At 36.5% G+C, this 21261-nt stretch overlaps 1 protein-coding gene across 1 annotated transcript in view; it reads left to right on the top strand.

Annotated features, from left to right (window-relative positions):
* TUBGCP5 (tubulin gamma complex component 5) overlaps positions 1-21261 on the top strand; it is a 50525-nt gene that overhangs the window by 13554 nt on the left and 15710 nt on the right. The window contains exons 4-13 of the mRNA XM_061431472.1: positions 1534-1630; positions 2009-2088; positions 2554-2689; positions 6887-7001; positions 14167-14256; positions 14711-14804; positions 15283-15529; positions 17216-17418; positions 18578-18693; positions 20698-20966. Coding sequence (XP_061287456.1) covers positions 1534-1630; positions 2009-2088; positions 2554-2689; positions 6887-7001; positions 14167-14256; positions 14711-14804; positions 15283-15529; positions 17216-17418; positions 18578-18693; positions 20698-20966 — 1447 coding nt within the window. The remainder of the gene's footprint in view (positions 1-1533; positions 1631-2008; positions 2089-2553; positions 2690-6886; positions 7002-14166; positions 14257-14710; positions 14805-15282; positions 15530-17215; positions 17419-18577; positions 18694-20697; positions 20967-21261) is intronic.

Here is a 21261-nt window from a genome sequence, read left to right as displayed (position 1 = left end):
GTTGTTGTTGTTTAGTTGCTAAGTCGTGTCTGACTCTTCTGCAACCGCATGGACTGTAGCCCACCAGGCTCTTCTGTCCATGGAATCTCCCAGGCAAAAATACTGGAGTGGGTTGCCATTTTCTTCTCCAGGGGATCATCCTGACCCAGGGATTGAACCTGCATCTCTGGTGTTGGTAGACAGATTCTTTACCACTAAGCCATCATTCTCACTATTAGTTGCGCTGTAAATAGTTGCAATTTTGATATGCCTATAGGAGATGAGCTTCCCAATCCACCATCTTAGACAGTCTCCTATATCATCTAAACGTTAACTTCCAGAGTCCTAACTTCACAGCAGTCTTTTTTCCTTAATACCATCAGTATGTTATTACTAATACATGAAACTGTAGTTTCAGGTGTACAGAGTTCTTTCAGAATAAGCAATCTGACGTAAGTGATTACCACAAAATAATAGATTTATATATTGGGAGTTATTTTCTTCAAGTATTTACATTTTAGACCACTTTTCTCTATGGAATTAAAGTTTCTTTCTTTCTTTTTTTTTTTTTTTTTTTGGTTAAAGGAAGTCAAGGTATTTCCAAGCAGAGGAATTATCTAAAAAGAGGCAGCTCTTGCAGTCTTACTAGCCATACATTGCCTTATACCTAGGGAAGTTTACCAAGTGTCTTCTGTGTCCCTGGCGTCACTGGGTTGTAGGAATACAGAATAAGCAATACATGATCATCACTACCCAAGTAGTTATTGAATAGCTATTTAGTTATAATTATGATAAACCCTATGAAGATGTACATGAAGTACCACACATTATATAATAGGGAGAGGTCACCTGAAACTTCCCTTCCATTCCTTGAATTTAATTCTCTCCTCTCTCCTTTCCATGCGTAGTTTATAGTGCATAGTTTCCATGCATAGTTTGCTTATTTGGAGTGTTTTTAACTTTGACACCTTTTTAAATGTGATTTTTATAAATACAATTTAAATTTTGAAAAAGTATAGAAGTTGAAGAATAGTAAAAGGAACATCTGTGTACTTTTTTTGTTCAGGTTCACCAGTTGGTATCCTTTGATCCAGAACATTCCTCACCATTTTTTTTCTGACCTTGACATTATTGAAGAGAGCAGGCTGATTATTTGGTAGCTTGTCCTTCAGTTTACGTTTGTCTGACAGTTCCTCATTATTATTCAGGTAGTGCATTATTGCACAGGTTCCTCTATCTGTACATGTTTGAACTATAAAAGCAAGTTTAGAGATGTTAGGTATGATTGTTTTCTTGAAGCACACAAAAACATTGAGGACGTAACTGTCATGAGGTAATCTGTTCTTTTTTTGAGGGAGGGGCCTGCACCAAATTGGTATACAGGATCTTAGTTCTTCACCCAGGGATCCAACCCGTTCCTCCAGCAGTGGAAATTCCAAGTCTTAACTACCGGATGTCCAGGGAAGTCCCAGGGTGAAGTTTTATTTACTCAAACTGGTTTAGAAAGCTCTTACCAACCTCAGTGATTCATATTTTTCATTTCTTGTTTTAAAGACAGATGTACATTATTCCATACTATCACTTCTTCTGTGTCTGTCTGATTCTCCTTTGAACAGCAATTATGTGGAAACACCAAGAGATAAAGAAATGGGTATGTTACCAAATAAGAGAGAAATTGTTTTATGATACAATTACTAGACATTGAGAGTTTATAAAAAGCTGTAAATAAATGTATGAAATAAATATTTCTATTGTCTTGAAATGCAATTGTAATTGTAAATTTTCATATAAAATATAAATTATGACTGTAAGTTAAACTACTTTCAATTATGTAAAGAGAAAAATCAGAACTGAAGATAAAATATTAAAATTTTAAATATATTAGAATGTCAATTTATTGTTTCACTACTTTTGAACTTTAATTTCTCAAGTATGTTTTATTTTGAGTTTTGCTAAACTTTTTACTATAATTTTGGGTTTCTTTCCCATATATTTCTGATAAAACTGAAATTCTTTTGTTATATTTTAGAAAAGAAGGATGATTTTGACTGGGGAAAATACTTGATGGAAGGTGAAGAAATTGACCTTGGCCCAAGTGTAAACACACCGGTGAGTGGCAGTACTTTTGCTATATAAATACATCTCAGGTTATTTAGATTATTTTTATGGGTCTTTTTATCCTATCGATGAGTGGCAGTACTTTTGCTATATAAATACATCTCAGGTTATTTAGATTATTTTTATGGGTCTTTTTATCCTATCGTAACTTATCTAAAATAGGAATACTCTTCTTTAAATTAGAGTAGTTTATTATGGAATTTTTATTAAGATTTTGCTCCAAAATACTGGTACTAGAAAGTTGATCAGAATGAATATATGTATTCCTTAAGGAGCTATAAATCTAGGGATTTTTGCCACCAGAAATAATTCCATCCTGTAATAGTAACTTTGAACATGTATAAAAAGTTTCATTTGATATAGTTTTTGCTTCTGAAATTTTCATAATCTTTTCATCTAAATAGGTCCATTTGTTAGGTGCTCTAAGGTTAAGGTGTATTTCCTTCTTTTAATCAGAATTGGTCTGAAGAAAGTGAAGATGAAAATGATCAACAGTCCTTAAGCAGAGAGGACTCTGGGATTCAGGTGGACAGGACACCGTTAGAAGAACAAGATCAAAACAGAAAACTGGGGCCTCGAGTCATCTGGAAAGGTACTGTGTGTTCAGAATGCTGGCATCTCTAATAAAATTCTCTAAAAGGAAAGGCAAGCTTTGAGAATCAGTTCCAAGTGATTTATAACATTGGTAAGCTCTGCCTTCCTAATAAACAAACCTTTTTAAACCATTGGCACATCTTCTGTAACGCATTTTAAGTATTATAGCTCTATAGAATTAATGTTGAAAAGGCATTTACAGTGCAATTTTGGTCTTTTTTTTTAATAGGTTTGAGAACTTTGTTAGTCTTAAATGGTTTGTTTATATTTATACTGAACAAAGATTGGCTTTGATAAAGTTGTTATTCAGTTGCTCAGTCATGTCCAACTCTTTGCGACTCCATGGACTGCAGCACGCCAGGCTTCCCTGTCCTTCACTGTCTCCCAGAGTTTGCTCAAACTCATGTCCGTTGAGTTAGTGATGCCATCCAACCATCTCATCCTCTATCATCCCCTTCTCCTCCTGCCTACACTCTTTCCCAACATCAGGGTCTTTTCCAATGAGTTTGCTCTTCAGATGGCCAGAGTATTGGAGCTTCAGCTTCAGTCCTCCCAGTGAATTTTCAGGATTGATTTCCTTTATGATTGACTGGTCTGATCACCTTGCAGTCCAAGGAGCTCTCAAGAGTCTTCTCCAGGACTACAGTTTGAAAGCATCAATTCTTCAGCTCTCAGCCTTCCTTATGATCCAACTCTCACATCCATACTTGACCATTGGAAAAACCATAGCTTTAACTAGACAGAGGATGTCTCTGCTTTTTAATACACTGTCTAGGTTGGTCACGGAGAAAGCAGTGGCAAGCCACTCCAGTACTCTTGCCTGGAAAATCCCATGGACGGAGGAGCCTGGTAGGCTTCAGTCCATGGGGTCGCAAAGAGTTGGACACGACTGAGCGACTTCACTTTCACTTTTCACTTTCACACATTGGAGAAGGAAATGGCAACCCACTCCAGTGTTCTTGCCTGGAGAATCCCAGGGACGGGGAAGCCTGGTGGGCTGCTGTCTATGGGGCCGCACAGAGTCGGACACGACTGAAGCGACTTAGCAGCAGCAGCAGCAGCAGCAGCAGCAGCAGGTTGGTCACAGCTTTTCTTCCAAGGAGCAAGCATCTTTTAATTTCATGGCTGCAGTCACCCTCCAGCAGTGATTTTGGAGCCCAAGAAAATAAAGTCTGTCACTGTTTCCATTGTTTTTCCACCTATTTGCCATGAAGTGATGGGGCCAGATGCCATGATCCTAGTTTTTTGAACGTTGAGTTTTAAGCCAGCTTTTTCACTGTCTTTCACCTTCATCAAAAAGTTCTAAAGTTAGTGACTAAATAAAAGAAAAATATCTTACACAATTTAAATTTTAATGCTTTTTCAGTTTTTAGTGAAAAAGTATGATTTGGTAGAATATAGAAAGAGCTAGAAACAACCTTAGAGATTAGAACATCTACTTCTCATTTTGTAGATAAAAAACAAAGATGTGGTTATAATGGTTTTCTCATGCACACAGCTGTGAAGCTAACTCCAGAAGCTAGGATCTCTGGCCTGGTCCTCTTCATTGTACCTGAATCTTGCCAAATGCACATAAAGTAGTTAAAATTGATTTAGCATGCTAACAATTTTCTGGTCTCTTTTCTCTTTTCATTATTGAATTGGACCTTTAGGGCAGAATGTGGATTAATCAGCTCAATGTCATAAAGAGCAGCCTGTGCAGGGCCTTTTGGTTTAGCTTATTTCTGCTCATCTGCTCTTTCTGATTCTCACTCTGCTTTCTCTGCCAGCCCAGTGACAAGCTCTTCTAATGTATTTGATATCTGTTCTCAAACACATTGAGGTCTTGTAAAGTACATTGTGTCGATTGGTTGTATTTTATTTTTAAATTACATGCTGATAATATGCTGTGTGTAACCTCTGTTGTTTCGCTCTTTCCATTTAACTGTTTTAATCTGTCTGTGTTGCTCTAGTGGCTACATAGGATACTGCAGTTTGCAACACCACACTTGTGTTATTGCTTCTTTTGTTGATAGGCCTGAGCTACCTTCTCCCCTTCTGCCTGGTGCCATGCCTATTTTATGGACATGGCCCACAGTTTCATCCCTACTTGATTAAATCACCCACTTTGATTTGGTTTGCTGTTTTCATTTGTGTTTGTCTAACTACTCAGGATAAGTACTTCGGATCCCTTGGTTTCCTCAGGTTTGCCCCTTATATGATGTGTCCACTGATGTCCTTTCCTTGCTTTTCTTTGGAGTTTCATGTCCTTCCTGCCCATCCCCACCAATCAGAGTTCTTTGTATATGTAGATAGTAATTCCAAGGCTTTATACATTGCTATTTTCTTCCTTTAGTCACCTGTTAACATTTTCATGGTATCCTTCAAACAGAATTTGATTTTTTAAAATATTTTATTGTACTTAAATCTGTGAATTTTTCATGATATGGTTAGAATTTGGACCTTGATATTTTTCTTTATGAAAACATTCCCCTGTATTTTCCTTCTCTTTGCTTTTTTATAGCTTTTGTGTAGCTCTTCAGTGACCACCAGATCTCTTATATATGAAATGAAGAACAGCTTATTTTTCTCCAATGTCAGGAGCACATTTCCCAGCAGTGTCTAGTTAACAGTCCATTCTTTACACATTGCTTTGTGGTTCTAAAATTATTGTATATTGATACACTTATTTCTGAACATTCAGTTCTCTGTCCTGAGTGTGAGTTGTGGAAGCACAGACTGTTTATATGTCTTTGTAATATGTTTCAACACACAGAAGTCAAGTTTTCCCTTCACCTCCTTTGCTCTTTTTCAAAATTGGCTTAGTTATTTGTAGACTTTTATTCTTTTGTAGACATTTTGGGAGCAGTTTGGTAAGTTCCTTTTTAAAAATCCAGCTGGAAAAAAAATCCACCTGGAATTTTTATTGGGATTGAATTGAGTTTATAGATTTAGCTTAAGGAGATTTGACATCTTTTCTGTGGAAATATCTATATTTATTCTAATTCTTTTATGTCTTACTAGATTTTAGAAATTTCCTTTGTCAAGATCTTAAGTATTTGTTGATTTCTATGTGTGTTACTAGTTGTTATGGTTAATAGTGTCTTTTTTTCTTTTATTTATTGCTGATGTAGGGGGACACTTGGTTTTTGTAAATTGTTTTTTTCCCAGCATTCTTGCTGAACTCTTGTATTAATTATATATTGTTAATTCCCAAAATATTGGGGTTTTTTAATAGATGATCAGTATTCTTTGCAAATATTGACAGTTTTATCCACTACCAGTTCTTAATATCTTATTAATGAAATGTTAACCATGTCTCTTTTCTGGCCAGCCCTCTAGTCTACAGAGGAAGCAGTAGCAATGGGCGTGTATTTCCTGGAGTGGTTATCCCAAGAAGGTTGCCCATGAAATTCCGTAGTTAAGCGTGATGGTTTTGGCATAGGTTCTGGATATGTGGCCTTTGCAAAATTAAGACTATTATTCCTGTTTTTCTGGGAGTCTTTAAATCATAAATAAATATTAAACTTTAGCAAATGCTGTTCTTTATCTGTGAGGTAATTCTATAATTCATCTATTTTGCTCTACTACTTCACTGATAGATTTTTTTGATTGTGAATCATTATTATATTCCTAAGCTAAACTTCTTTTGACTACATCGTGGGATTGGGTTATTAGCTTTTTTTAAATGGAAATTTTTAATCTTTATTCTTTGATGAATTACTTTCTCATATTATGTCTTCATTTGGTTTTAGAAGCAAGGTTATATTAGCCTCATAATGTTAGATAGCTTTCTCTTTTTCTGTTTTTTGCACCAATCTGTGTAAGATGGCTAATCCTTCAAAGCTTAGTACTAGTCCTGAGGCTTTGGGGGTGCTTGGAAACATCTTTAGTTACCATTTCAATGTCTTTCATGATTATTAAACTATTCAAATATACTGTTTGTGTTTTTTTTATTCATGGGGTCATTTTAAGATTGAGTAACTTTTAATTTGTAGCAATGACATTAATTAAATTTTGTATATATCTCTCTTTATAGTTTTAACTGATTTTATATAAATGTATGTAAATGTTGTCAGATACCTGTTATTTTAAAGAGCTTTTTTTCAGTTGAATATTCAAATGAAATCCTAAGTCTAGCTATCATAGCAAAGTTGATCAGGTGTTCTTTTCTTAACTCTTATAACTTAAATGTAACTAAATTTCTTTCCACTAGATGAGCCAGATGCCCGAAGCTGGTTGGAACAGCATGTAGTGCATCAGTACTGGACAGTCAGGTCCTCAAGATTTCCTCATAGTTTACATTTGCATTCTAATCTAGCTACTGTCTGGTAAGCAGCTAGTTTTCATTTCATGTGTTGACAGAAGAAACTTTATGTTTTAAATTTGGTTTTGAGTTGTGATTTAAATCAAGTAGTTCCTTAAACTTTTTAAAAATTGAAGTATACTTAATTTACAGTGTTGTATTAGTTTCAGGTATACAGTTATGCATACATACATTACATGTGTGTATGTATATATATTTTTCAGAGTCTTTCCCACTGAGTTATTACAAGATGTTGAATATAGTTCCCTGTCCTATATAATAGGTCCTTGTTTACCTATTTTAGATATAGTAGTATATATGTTAATCCTAAATTCCTGGTGTATCTTCCCCCTCACCCCTGCTATCCCCTTCGGTTACTGTAAGTTTGTTTTCTATGCTTATAATTACATTTCTGTTTTGTAAATAAGTTCATTTGCTTTTTTTTTTTTTTTTTAGATTCCACATATAAATGATATCGTATGATATTTGCATTTGGCTTTCTTACTTACTTCACTTAGTAAGTTAATCTCTAGGTCTGTCCATGCTGCTGCAGATGATTTTTTTTTTTTATGGTTGAATAATATTCCAATTAGTGTGTATGTGTGTACCACATCTTTATCCATTCATTTGTCAGTGGACATGTAGGTTGATTCCATGTCTTGTACTATTGTAAATAGTACTGCTATGCACATTGGAGTACATGTATCTTTTCAAATTAGAGTTTTCTGTGGATATATGCCCAGGAGTGGAATACAGGATCATATGGTAACTCTGTTGTTAATTTATAAGGAACCTCTATACAGCTCTCTTTAGTGGCTGCAGCAGTTTGCATTCCCACCACCAGTAGAAGAGGGTTCCTTTTCTCTGCACCCTCTCCAACATTTATTATTTGTAGACTTTTTAATGATGGTCATTCTGAGTGGTATGATTTGATGCCTCACTGTAGTTTTGTTTTGCATTTCTCTAATAATTAGTAGTATTGGGCATCTTTTAAATGTCTATTGCCCAACCGTGTATCTTCTTTGGAGAAATATCTGTTTAGGTTGTGTGCCCATTTTTTGATGTTTTGTTTGTTTTTTTATACTGAGCTATAGGAGCTGATTATAGATTTTGGAAATCAATCCCTAATCAATTACTTTATTTGCAAATGTTTCCTCCCATTTGCTCAGTTGTCTTTTTGTTTTGTTTATGGGTTCCTTTGCTATGCAAAAGATTTTAAATTTAATTGTGTATGATTTGTTGGTTTCTGTTTTTATTTTCATTACTCTAGGAGACAGATACAACAAAATATTGCTGGGATTTATGTCTGAGAATATTTCAATATGTTGTCTTCTATGAGTTTATGATGTAATATCTTATACTCAGGTCTTTAATCCATTTTAAGTTTATTTGTGTATATGGTGTTACAGAATGTTCTAATTTCAATTTTTTACATCAGCTATCCAGTTTCCCAAGCACCACTTATTGAAGAGACTGGTTTTCTGCATTGTTTATTCTTACCTCCTTTGTTGTAGATTAATTGACCATGAATGTGTGGTTATATTTCTTGGCTTTCTATCCTGATCTGTATGTACGTTTTTATGTCAGTACCGTACTGTTTTGATTACTGTAGCTTTGTAGTATAGTCTGAAGTCCTCCAGCTCCATTTTTCTTTCTCAAGATTGTTTTGGCTATTTTGGGTCTTTTGTATTTCCATACAAATTTTAAGACTTTTGTTCTGTGAAAAATGCCGTGGGTGATTTGATTGGGATTGTATAGAACCTGTAGATTGCCTTGGGTAGTATGGTCATTTTAACAATATTGATTCTTCCAATCCAAGAACACTGTATATCTTTTCAGCTGTTTGAGTTGTTTTAAATTTCTTTCATCAACATCTTTATAGTTTTCAGAGTACAGATCTTTTGTCTCCTCAACTGGGTTTATTCCTAAATATTTTAGTCTTTTTGATGCAATGGTAAATGGGATTGTTGCCTGCCTTTCTCTTTCTGACATTTTGTTGCTAGTGTATGGAAATGCAACATATTTCTGTATATTAATTTTGTATCCAGCAACTTTACTGAATTTATTGATAAGCTCTAGTAGTTTTATGGGGGCATCTTTTGGAGTTTCTATGTATAGCATCATGTCATCTGCAAACAGTGCCAGTTTTACTTCTTCTCTGATTTTGATTCCTTTTATTTTTTTCTTTTCTGAATGCCGTAGCTAGGACTTCCAAAACTATGTTGAATAAAAGTATCAAGAGTGAACATCCTTGTCTTTTTCCTGATCCTAGAGGAATGCTTTCAATTTTTCGTCTTTTAAGTATGATGTTATAATATGACTTTTATTATGTTAAGGTGTGTTCCTTTTATGCCCACTTTCTGAAGAGTTTTTATCATATTTTGGTGTTGAATTTTATCAAAGATTTTTTTCTTCATCTATCGAGATGATCATATGGTTTTTATTTTTCAGTTTGTTAATGTGGTGTATCACATTGACTGATCTGCAGATACTGAGAAATCTCTTGTATCCTTGGAATAAATACTACTTAATCATGATATGATCCTTTAAATGCATTGTTCAAGTCAATTTGCTAGTATTTTGTTGAGGACTTTTGTATTAATAATCTGTGTTCATCAGGTGATGGCCTGTAATTTTCTTTTTTTGTGTGATATCTTTGTCATATCAGGGTGATGGTGGCTTCATAGAGTGAGGTCAAAAGTGTTGCTTCCTCTGCAATTTTGTTGGCATAGTTTCAGAAGGATGGATGTTAACTCTTCTCTAAATGTTTGGTAGAATGCACCTGTGAAGCCATCTGGTCCTGGTCTTTTGTTTGTTGAGACTTTTTCTGAGTACTGATTCAACTTAATTACTGGATGTTTGTTTGTTCATGCTTTCTATTTCTTTGTGATTCAGTCTTGGGAGATTGTCCATTCCCAGGAACTTGTCCATTCCTGCTAGGTTGTTTGTTTTATTGGCATATAGTTGCTCGTAGTATTTTCTCAATAGCCTTCATATTTCTGTGGTGTCAGTTTTAACTTCTCCTTTTTCATTTCTGACTTTATTGATTTGGGCCTTCTCTCTGTTTTTTGTGTGTGTGTGTGTGTGTTTTCCCCACTGAGTCTGATTAAATAGAGGTTTGTCAAATTTGTTTATCTTTTCAAGGAACCAGCTCTTAGTTTCATTGGTCTTCTTTATCTCTTTGTCTCTATTTCATTTAAAGTCTCCCATCATTATTGTGTTACTGTCAATATCTTTTTTTAGATCTGTTAACATTTATTTTATGGTTTCTTTCCTTCTACTAACTTTGTGTTTTATTTGCTCATCTTTTTAATCTAGTTCCTTTAGGTACAAGGTTCAAGATTTTTCTTTCTTCCTGAGTTAGGTTTGTATCACTGTAAGCATTTGTCTCACAACTGCTGTGTCCAGTAAATAGACTTTGGATTAAAGTGTTTGTGTTTTCATTTGTCTCCAGGTATTTTTTTATTTCTTCATTGATTTCATCAGTGACCCATGACCCACTTTTTCTTTTCTTTTGCAGCTTTTTTTCCCTCATAGTTGATCACTAGTCTCATAGCATTGTAGTTGAAAAAGATGCTTGGTATGATTTCCATTTAATTTATCGAGTCTTCCTTTGTGGCCCAGCATGTGATCTGTCCTGGAGAATGTTCCATTTGAAGTTGAAAAGAATGTGTGTTCTACTGCTCTCAAATGGACTGTTCTATAAGTTATCAGTAAGGTGATCTACTGTAATGTGTAACTTAAGGCCAATGTTTCCCTATTTATTTTCTGTCAGGATGCTCTGTCCATTTATGTAAGTGGGTATTAATATCTCCCGTTATTTTTCGGTTACTATCAGTTCTCCTTTTAGATTTGTTAACATTTTAGTTGTACATTCAGGTACTTTTATGTTGGCTGTGTATATGTTTACGTAGCCATTATATCTTATTGGCTAGATCTTTTTTTCGTTGTGTAATGTCCTTTTTTGTCTCTTGTAACTCTTTATTTTAAAGTCTGTTTTGTTTCATATAATTATTTCTACATCAACTTTGTGTTGATTTCCATTTTCGTGGAATACCTGTTTGCATCCCATCACTTTTAGTATGTGTCTGTAGATCTGAAGTGAGTCTCTTGTAGGCAGAATGTATACAGGTCCTGTTTTTGTACCTGTACATCCAGACTGTGTTTTTTGGTTGGAGCATTTAGTCTGCTTACGTTTAAGGTAATTATCAATATGTATGTTTCTATTGCCAGTTTGGAGAAGGAAATGGCAACCCACTCCAGTGTTCTTGCCTGGAAAATCCCATGGATGGAGGAGCGTTGTTAGGCTGCAGTCCATGGGGTCGCTAAAAGTCAGACACGACTGAGTGACTTCACTCTCACTTTTCACTTTCCTGCATTGGAGAAGGAAATGGCAACCCACTCCAGTGTTCTTGCCTGGAGAATCCCATGGACGGAGAAGCCTGGTAGGCTGCAGTCCATGGGGTCGCACGGAGTCGGACACAACTGAACCAACTTAGCAGCAGCAGCAGCAGCACTGCCAGTTTATTAACTGTTTTGGATTTGTTTCTGTAGGTCTTTTTTTTCCTCTTTCTTTTATTCTCTTATGATTTGATGACTGTCTTTAATGTTATGTGTGGATATCTTTTTCCTTTTTTTGTGTATGCCTATTATAGATTTTTGTTTTGCAGTGACCATGAGGTTTTTGTATAGCAGTCTGTATACATTCATGCTTGTTTTAAATTGCTGATCTGTTAATTTCAAATGCATTTTAGATACCCTGCCTTTGTATTCTCTTCCCTTCTGCCTTGCAGATTTTCTGCTGAAAAATCAGCTGATAGCATTATAGGAGTTCCCTGTATTGTTGTTTTTCCGTTGTTCCTTTTCATACTCTATCTTTAAGTTTTTGTCATTTTGATTGTAGTATATCTTGGTGTGTTCCTCTGTGAGTTAATCCCGTAGGAAACTGTGCTTCTTGGACTTGGGTGACTGTTTCCTTTCCCAAGTAGGAAAGTTTTCAGCTATTACCTCTTCAGATATTTTTTTCAAGCCCTTTACTCTCATTTCTTTTTTGGGGCTCTATCCTATAAATATTAGCACACTTGATGTTGTCCCAAAGGTCTCTTAAAAATGGATCTCCTTTCATTTTATTCTTTTTTCTGTTCAACAGCAGTGATTTCCACTACTCTGTCTTCCAGCTCACTGATCTGTTTTTCTGCCTCATTTAGTCTACTGTTGATTCCTTCTAGTGTAGTTTTCAGTTACTGTATTTCTCAATTCTTTTTGGTTGTTCCTTCTATTTTCTCACTTTTTTCCTAAAAACTTCTAATTTCTTTCTCTGTACATCCATTCTCCTTTCACATCCTTTGATCATCTTTACAATCATTACTTTTAACTCTTTTTTGGATGCATTTTCTATCTCTATGTCACTTACTTTTATGGGATTTTATCTTATTCCTTCATCTGAAACATATGCCCTCTGTCACCTCATTTTGTTAAATTGCTATGTATATTTTTATGAATGTGGAAGGTTAGTTACATTTCTCAACCTTGTAGAAGTGGCCCTCTGTAGGAAATGTCCTTTGTGCCCCAATAGTGCACTCCCCTCTTAGCATAAAGGGCCAGGGGCCAGCTGGTCCCAGGGTGTTGTCTGGCTTGCATTTGTGGACTCGGTATACAGGCTGCAGGACTGTGGTTTTCTTGCTTGTGATGTCTGTCCCGTGGTGGGATTTGTGCAAGCTTCCTGCAGGAGGGCCTGGTGCCTGCCCCCTGGTGGGTAGATCTGGGTCTTGTCCCTCTTGTTGGCAGGGTCATATCTTAGAGCATGTATAGAAGTGGCTATGGGCTCAGGAAGTGAAAGTCTTTGGGTAGCCTGTCTCCTGGTGGGTGAGACTGTATCCCTGCCCAGTTTATTATTTTGCTTGAGGTGTCCCTGCACTTCTTGGAGTCTATAGGCTGTTGGCTAGGGCCAGGTCCTGGTGCCAAAGTGTCAGCCTGCACGAGAGCTTATGTAGGTGAATGCTCCCTGGTATATCCACCACCAGGGTCTGTCCCCAATGTGAGCCACCAAACATCTTCCGCCTCCAAGACCAGCAAGTAGGTCTGGCCCAGGTTCCTATCATATTGCTACTTTTGTCCCCGATCGTGGTCTGCTTGAGATTTTGTGTGTGTCTTTAAGAGTGAAGTCTGTTTCCCTCAAGGCTACAGAGATCGTGCAATCATGCCCCACTAGCCTTTGAAGCTAAATGTTCTCCTCTTTCTGGTGCCAGGCATCCAGCAAAGGCTCACGTGTGGGAGAACCTCTGTAATAATTCTCCAGTTTGTGGGTCACCTACCTAGGGGTTAAATGGATTTGATCATACTGCAAATCTACCTTTCCTACCTGTCTTGTGGTTCCTTCTTTAATATTTACTTAATATTAAGTAATATTTACTTAATATTTATTTTATACTGGTGTGTTCCAGTGTTTTTCATCAGGTTTTCTTCTGCAATAGGTGTCATTTTGATGTGCTTATGAGAGGATATTATTAGCTTAAGGTCCTACTCTGCCATCTTGGCCACTCTCCTGAATCACTTATTCTTTATAACACTTTACACTTGCCACTTACCCTGTGGTCATTTCCTCGACTTCCTAGGTCTATTCACTTATTGAGCAGCAAGCCAAATTCTGAAACACCAAGGTTGCAGCAGAAAAGGGTTTATTCCCAAGGCAGCCAAGTGAGAAGGGAAAACAGATCTCAGATTTTCTTGAAATTTTTGTCAATTTCAGTTGAATTGATAAATTTAGCTTTTAATTAATGACTTTAATTATTTAATTTAATTTCATAATGAGGTTATTATTTAACTATGGTCTGTCTTTGATTTGTTTATTTTCAGAGTGGATGGATTGGTATATATTAGGCCATTTGCTTGATTTCTGTTTTCATGAACTTTAAAAATAGTTTAACAATTTTTCCCAAAACAACAAGACATAATTTTAAATATTGCTTAAGTCAGCAATAATCATAACAAATACTCTGAAAGTGCTTCTCTGAGAGTATTTCAGTTGACTTGTGAAAATGAATATGGGAGGAAAATTAAAGCATGTGTTATGTTTATTAACTTATTGAATACTTGTTAAATTGCTAGTAAATTACTTATATTCTTTGAGACTTCTAACTTTACTTAATGAGACATCTTTTCATTGGCATTTGATGTTTGTTATCTAATAGGGACCAACATTTGTACAGCAGTGACCCGTTATATGTTCCAGATGACAGAGTTTTTGTTACTGAAACACAGGTTATTCGGGAAACCCTATGGTAAGATCCATTAACCTAATTTCATAGTCTAAAGACTTTATTAATGAGAAGCAGAATTTTGGTTTTTTAAAGAAAGGTGTTTGAGGGTATTCACATGTATATTAAAAATAGGCCATTAGATTTGAACCCAAAACAGGTCCTTAGACACCTAATCTAGTGCTGTTACCTGCTGAGATTTCCAGATTCTGGTTCTCAAAAGTGGGAAGTTGTGTTTTGACCATCACCTACGTGAGGAAATGCTTTAACAACACTGTTTTGGACTTTTTTAAAGATGAAATTGGAATATGTTGAGTCTTAAAATAATCAGGTAAAAAGACTGATGTCTTTTATTTTCTAATTATCTTACCTCTTTGCCCTCCCTCACCTTTCTCTTCAGAATCTTTATTTAAATTTCCTAGACATTACTGTAGTGAATATTTTTTAGACTTATATTCATCTTTTTATTTCATTTCAGGTTACTTTCAGGGGTAAAAAAGCTCTTTATATTCCAGTTGATTGATGGAAAAGTAACTGTGAGGAACAATATTATAGTAACTCATTTGACACATGTAAGTTGTTTGTGCTTGTTGTAATTAAGATTTATATAAACCATGGTAATGTAATTTTATAACATTTTGCAATATTGAAATTAACTACTAAACATATTTGAGTTTTAGAAGGCAAAATTAACTTTGTGTCTTTAGAGTGCTTGGAGAATTCTTTAATATTGTTTGTGGTGTTCACGTTTAGTTTTGTATTTTCTCTCATTTCGTATTGGGAAAGCTATCTACTGTAACTTTTTGCCTGTAGTACATATACCTTTTGTTTGTGTGTTTTGAAACAGTATAAGCCACAGTTCTATATCATATAAAATTTAATACTTACGCTGTTCCCTCTGAAAATAAAACTAAATATTTATTACTTTGTCTTTTGATAAGCATACTGTTTCAAGCAGTCACAAAAGAAATATTTTATAGTGAGGAAAATACTCATTAGAATTCCTGTAGAAGTCTGACTATAAATCATTGTGGTTTGCTTCTGTTATAGAGCTGTTTACGATCAGTGCTAGAACAAATCGCAGCATATGGCCAGGTTGTGTTTCGACTCCAGGAATTCATTGATGAAGTCATGGGGCATAGTTCTGAAAGCATGTTACCTGGAAATGGTTCTGTTCCTAAGAAGTCAACGGAAGCACCTTTTAGAACATACCAGGCTTTCATGTGGGCCCTGTACAAATACTTCATTAATTTCAAAGAGGAACTTGCAGAAATTGAGAAGTGCATCATCAATAATGGTATTTAAATATTCTTCCTTTAATAATTGATATAAGATTTGAAATTTACATGGCAAATAAGCAATTGTCCTGAATACACTCATTTTTTTAAATTAAGTTTGTAATTTTAAGCCATTCATATCTCTAAAAACCCAAACAGTATAGAAAGATTTACAGCAAAAATTTTTCCTCCTCCACTGGTTCCCCAGTCCAGAGGCAACCAAGTGATCCATTTCTTGAGCATCCTTCCAGGTATAATTCAGACATATGACAGTGATACATATTCATATCCACAGTCCTAGTAGTCTTTTCACTACTGTCTTCAAATTGTTTTCAATTTAAATTTTGAGAATTAAATCATACAAGTATTTAAAGAGCCTCATTTTTTTTTTTTTTTTTAATCAACTGAGCATTTTGTTGTATGGATGTATCGTAGACCAGTACCCTTTTCACGGACATCTGGGCTGTGCCTGATCTTTTCCTGTTGCCAGCTTCAGTGATAACCACTTACATATCAGTGATTGTGCACATGTACAGCAAGTTATCTAGCACAAATTCTTAGAGTGAGTTGCCGAGTCAGAAGGTATGTGATGGCACATGTGACTTTAGTAGTTACTGTCACATTGTTCTCCGTGGAGGTGTAGATAAATAACTTTACACCCTTGCTGGGAATATATATGAGTATGCATTTGTTCAGTCCTGTCAGCAGTGTGTTATCAAACTTTTGGATCTTCACCAGTATGTTAGGTGAAAATGGTAGCCCAGTGCAGGTTTTTCTCCCTTAACTTTTATATATGCAACCGTTGTAAAAAATAGTACATTGAGGTCCCATGTTCACTTCACCCAGCATCCTTTGTGTTGACACTTAAAATACAGTAATTGACACAGTACCATAACTAGTCTGCAGGCCTGACATGGGTTTCACCAGTTTTGCAGGTGCTTATTTTTCAGGGAGGTAAGTAAATCTTTCTCTAGTTCTTTGGCATTTTACCACATGTGTAGATTTGTATTACTACCTCCATATTTAGGATTCAGAGCTGTTCCTGACCAGGGAACTCACTCTTGCTACCCTTTCTTTATTAATCACCCTTTTCTGCCTCCCCTCAATGAAACAGGAGCCCACTATAGTCTGTTTTATTTGCCCAGTATAGTTTTATTTTGCAGTCTTTTTTTCGTGAGGTTGAACATCTTTCTGTATGTTTAAGAATCGCTTGAATTTCCTTTTCTGTGAATTGTCAGTTCCTTTAATTATTTTTCTGCCGAGTTGTCTTTTCCTTCTTTTAGGGAGTTCTTTCTTGGGGAAATTAGTTCCTTGTAACATGAGATTAAAACCCACCATCCTGGACTCACCTCGTGGTCCAGTGGTTAGGAGTCTGCTTGCCAGTGCTGCGTACACAGGTTCAGTCCCTGGTCTGGGAAGATCCCACATGCTGTGGGGCAGCTAAGCTCGTGCTCACTAGAGCCGTTGCTCTGCAGCAAGAGAAGACACCCAATGAAAAGCCACAACTAGAGTAGCCCCTTGTTTAGCACAACTAGACAAAGGTTGCATTCAGCAATAAAGACCCAGTGCAGCCAAAAGTAAATTAAAAAAAAAAAAAAACATCCTCCACTGTTCTATGCTTTTCCATAAGTGGCTTAGCATTTATATCACATTTCGAATGCAGATATTTTTCCTTGCTAAGGAGTTTGATTTCTTGATATTTGCAGATACTACAGTAACTCTTGCAATAGTGGTGGACAAGTTGTCACCTCGATTGGCTCAACTCAAAGTTCTGCACAAAGTGTTTAGTACTGGAGTAGCGGAAGTTCCACCTGACACTCGAAATGTTGTCCGAGCATCTCATCTGCTCAACACCCTGTACAAAGCCATTCTTGAATACGACAATGTTGGAGAAGCCTCTGAGCAAACTGTAGGTGGGATCCTTGTCTAGTCCACTGTGTGTGACTCATTCTGCTCAGCATAGGAGTGGTGGATAGCCTGTTGTAGATCTTTGTAAAAATGGTGTGTCAGACAGTTGTGAGTTTTTAAATTAGCTTCTAAATTTGAGGCTGCATAAAACTAGCTTTTTAGCTATAATTGCCAAGCTCACCAGATGAATGTGGCAAAAACAGAGCAAAACATAAAAGCAAGATGGGAAAAATACCTAGCTGACTTCGAAATAGATACTCACCATACCCTTTGTTAAATACAAATACAAGTTTATTATATGATGTATCTAGAGTAGCCAAACTTATAGAAACAGAGAGGAGGATGAGAGGGTTGGTTACCAGGAGCTGGGGAAGAGGAGAAAAGGGGATAGTTAATGGGTACATAGTTTCAGTTTGGCGGCATGCAAGAGATTAGAAAGGCCTATTTCACAGCAGTGTGAATATACTTAAAACTGCCAATCTGTGCACTTTGGTTAAGATAGTATATTTCTTTACTATAATTTAAAAATGCAAATCTAACTGGAGACTTTGATGTAGGTAGCTGCAGGTTTGTTTAGGCACATAACTTAGGTGTTTCACCTAGTTTGTTGGTGTGATCCTTTTTTCCTCACCATTTTGGTACTGCATTTCAGTTAAAAGGAAGTTGATTTCTTTCATCTCTATACTTTCTTTTTTATTAATAACTATATATATATATAGTAGAATGAAATCACTTCCTTGTTGTTAATGGACATTTTGCTAATAGCACCATTTGGATAGAGTTTGGATTGTCCAGTTTAGAACTGTTGTGCCTGTGTAACTTTCACTACTAAGAAAGTGCTATTATGGACAGTATGGTTTCTTATATTTAAGTGAGGTTTTTCATAAGGATTTTATACCATGTATTTTGGGTTTTTAATTTCTTACTTTGTTTCAAAAAACATAGATGGATTTCCCTGGTGATCCAGTGGTTAAGACTCTGTGTTTCCACTGCAGGGGATGTGGTTTGATCCCAGGTTGGGGAACTAAGATCGCACGTGGCCAGTGTGGCAAAAAACAAAACAAAACAGGAGTCACTTTTTAAAAGGTGCTTCAGAAATGCTTGAGGCTCATCTTATCCAAGGACGAGGGAGTTCTGAGAATGGGTGTGCCTCTCTTCAGGTCTCTTTGCTGTTCTCCCTCTGGGTGGAGACCGTGCGGCCCTACCTGCAGACTGTGGATGAGTGGATCGTGCATGGGCACCTGTGCGACTCTGCCAGGGAGTTCATCATCCAGAGGTGAGGGAGGTGCACCAGACATTGGCTCTTCTCCCCAACATTTCCATTAGCTTCAGGTGATATCGGGAGGTGGGGACAGTTCCAGTAATAGAGCTGTGTTGTCAGCATAGGCAAGTTCTCTTGCATTTTTATATAAGTAGAAGACATCAGGTACCACCTGCCAAAAAATTTTTTTCCAAGGTTTTGTCAATTCACAGCTTTCCATATTAGCAAATTGCATTTTTTGAATTATAGTATGTTTATGGATGGCTGGTATGGTGAAAGGCAAACCGAGTCCTTTGAAATGAATTGTTCAGTCACTAAGTCATGACTTTGTATCCCATAGACTGCAGAACACCAGGCCTCCTTGTCCTTCACAATCTCCAAGACTTGGGTCAAATTCATGTCCACTGAGGCGGTAATGCTAGCTAACCATCTCATCCTCTGCCGTCCTCTTCTTTTGCCTTCAATGTTTCCCAGCATCAGTCTTTTCCAATGAGTTGGCTGTTCACATCAGGTGACCAGAGTATTGGAGCTTCAGCTTCATCATCAGTTCATCTGGAGAAAATTTAGGGTTGATTTCCTTTAGGATTATTGGTTTGATCTCCTTGCAGTCCAAGGGAATCTCAAGAGTCTTTTCCAGCACCACAGTTCAAAAGCATCGATTTTTCGGCACTCAGCCTGCTTTATGATCCAACTCTCACATCTGTACATGACTACTGGAAAAACCATAGCTTTGATTAGACAGACCTTTGTTGGCAAAGTGATGTCTTTGCTTTTAAATACGCTGTCTAGTTTTGCCCTAGCTTTTCTTCCAAGGAGCCAAACGTCTTTTAATTTTATGACTACAATCACCATCCACAACGTCTTTTAATTTCATGAGTGCAATCACCATCCACAGTGATATTGGAGCCCACGAAAAGAAAACCTGTCACTGCTTTCAATTTTTCCCCTTCTATTTGCCATGAAATGGTGAATTAGGTGATGTCAAATGGCTTCATTAATGGGAATCAAGGAGAATAAATTAATGATGAGATAAAAGATGTGAAAATATTACCAAATATACCTCTAATATACTTATTTCTCCTAGTTAGCTACTCTTTTTTTTAACCTATTTAGTACATTTTTAACAAAACAGTTAAGGAAAATCTTAATCATCACGAAATCCACTTGTGATGATTCCCCTTCACTTAATTGATTTTTCTGAACAGAATCATAGAAGCTGCAATGTAGAACTGTTTGGGCTCTCTTATCTCAGTCTTAAGTTCTGCACTGTGTAGAGGTATGTGTTTTAATTGATGGCTATCCACTTAACTCATCAGGGAGAATCGCTTTCTTAGAGTTACAGAAAGGTAGCCCTGTTTACATGGAGAAGGAAATGGCAACCCACTCCAGTGTTCTTGCCTGGAGAATCCCAGGGACAGGGGAGCCTGGTGGGCTGCCCTCTATGGGGTTGCACAGAGTCGGACACGACTGAAGCGACTTAGCAGCAGCAGCAGCCCTGTTTACACAGTGCTTATATAAAATGAACTGGCCTTTTATCTGCATCTTCAGTCTCTCATAATGTCCTGCTTCTTCTATTGCACATGAGGATTACTGTAAAATCAGGATTCTTAATCTCCTTAGAGGGGAATGAGTAGCCCTCGTTTTATTGTTAAAACAGTCCAGCTAGGAATCTATGTGGAAAAAAAGATATCGAAGTCTGGAGTTTACTTTCATAGGAGACGGCAAAATAGGTAATTTATTCTACCTTTAAAGAAAACCAAATTAATCAAATTTTGTTTAATTCCAATTCAGGAAACTTTCTGCTTATTAGATTTTACTAACGCCATTCAGAATATTAATCCACTTTTCTATGTTAAACTGAAGTCAGGTAAGTCCCATTTTACCTAAAGATTGCATCATTTTACTAATAGTTGATATTACTGTATTTTGGAATGTCTGGAAAACATGCATAAGTTAGAGCAGGTATATTGTTTTTAAGAAAGAAAGGATAAAGTTTAAAATTGTTTTGAATCCCTGTAGAAACAAAAATGTTCCAGTAAATCACAGAGACTTCTGGTATGCAACCTACACACTATACAGTGTATCTGAAAAGACAGAAAATGAAGAGAAGATGAGTGATAATGCTAGTGCCAGTTCTGGCAGTGATCAAGGGCTGTCCAGCAGGCAGCACACCATGGTGTCCTTCCTGAAACCCGTCCTCAAGCAGATCATAATGGCTGGCAAGTCAATGCAGCTGCTGAAGAACCTGCAGTGCACGGAGAGCACCACGTGCCCGGCCACAGCCAGAGGTACCCCCTTAGTGGTGGGGCAGCAGCTCCCTCTTCATATTTGCTGTCCTGAGATACGTCATTATTTTGCACTTTGGAAATGATCAAAGCCTTTTATTTTCATGAAAATTATCATCGTGATCAAATTAATAGATCATGCTGGTCTTGGCTAAAAACAGATTGTCCTCATTGGAGACTTTGAGCATGGTGTTTGAAGGCAGTGATGATATGTTCCACATGCATCTTCCTTATTCTTGTTGCTTTAGGACTGGTCCTTTATAGTAATTTTCTGGCATTTCTTAATGTAGTGCAGCAT

The sequence above is a fragment of the Bos javanicus genome, chromosome 2, assembly GCF_032452875.1.
Source record: "Bos javanicus breed banteng chromosome 2, ARS-OSU_banteng_1.0, whole genome shotgun sequence".
Classification (NCBI taxonomy): domain Eukaryota; kingdom Metazoa; phylum Chordata; class Mammalia; order Artiodactyla; family Bovidae; genus Bos; species Bos javanicus.
This window is presented reverse-complemented; position numbering and strand designations above follow the sequence as displayed.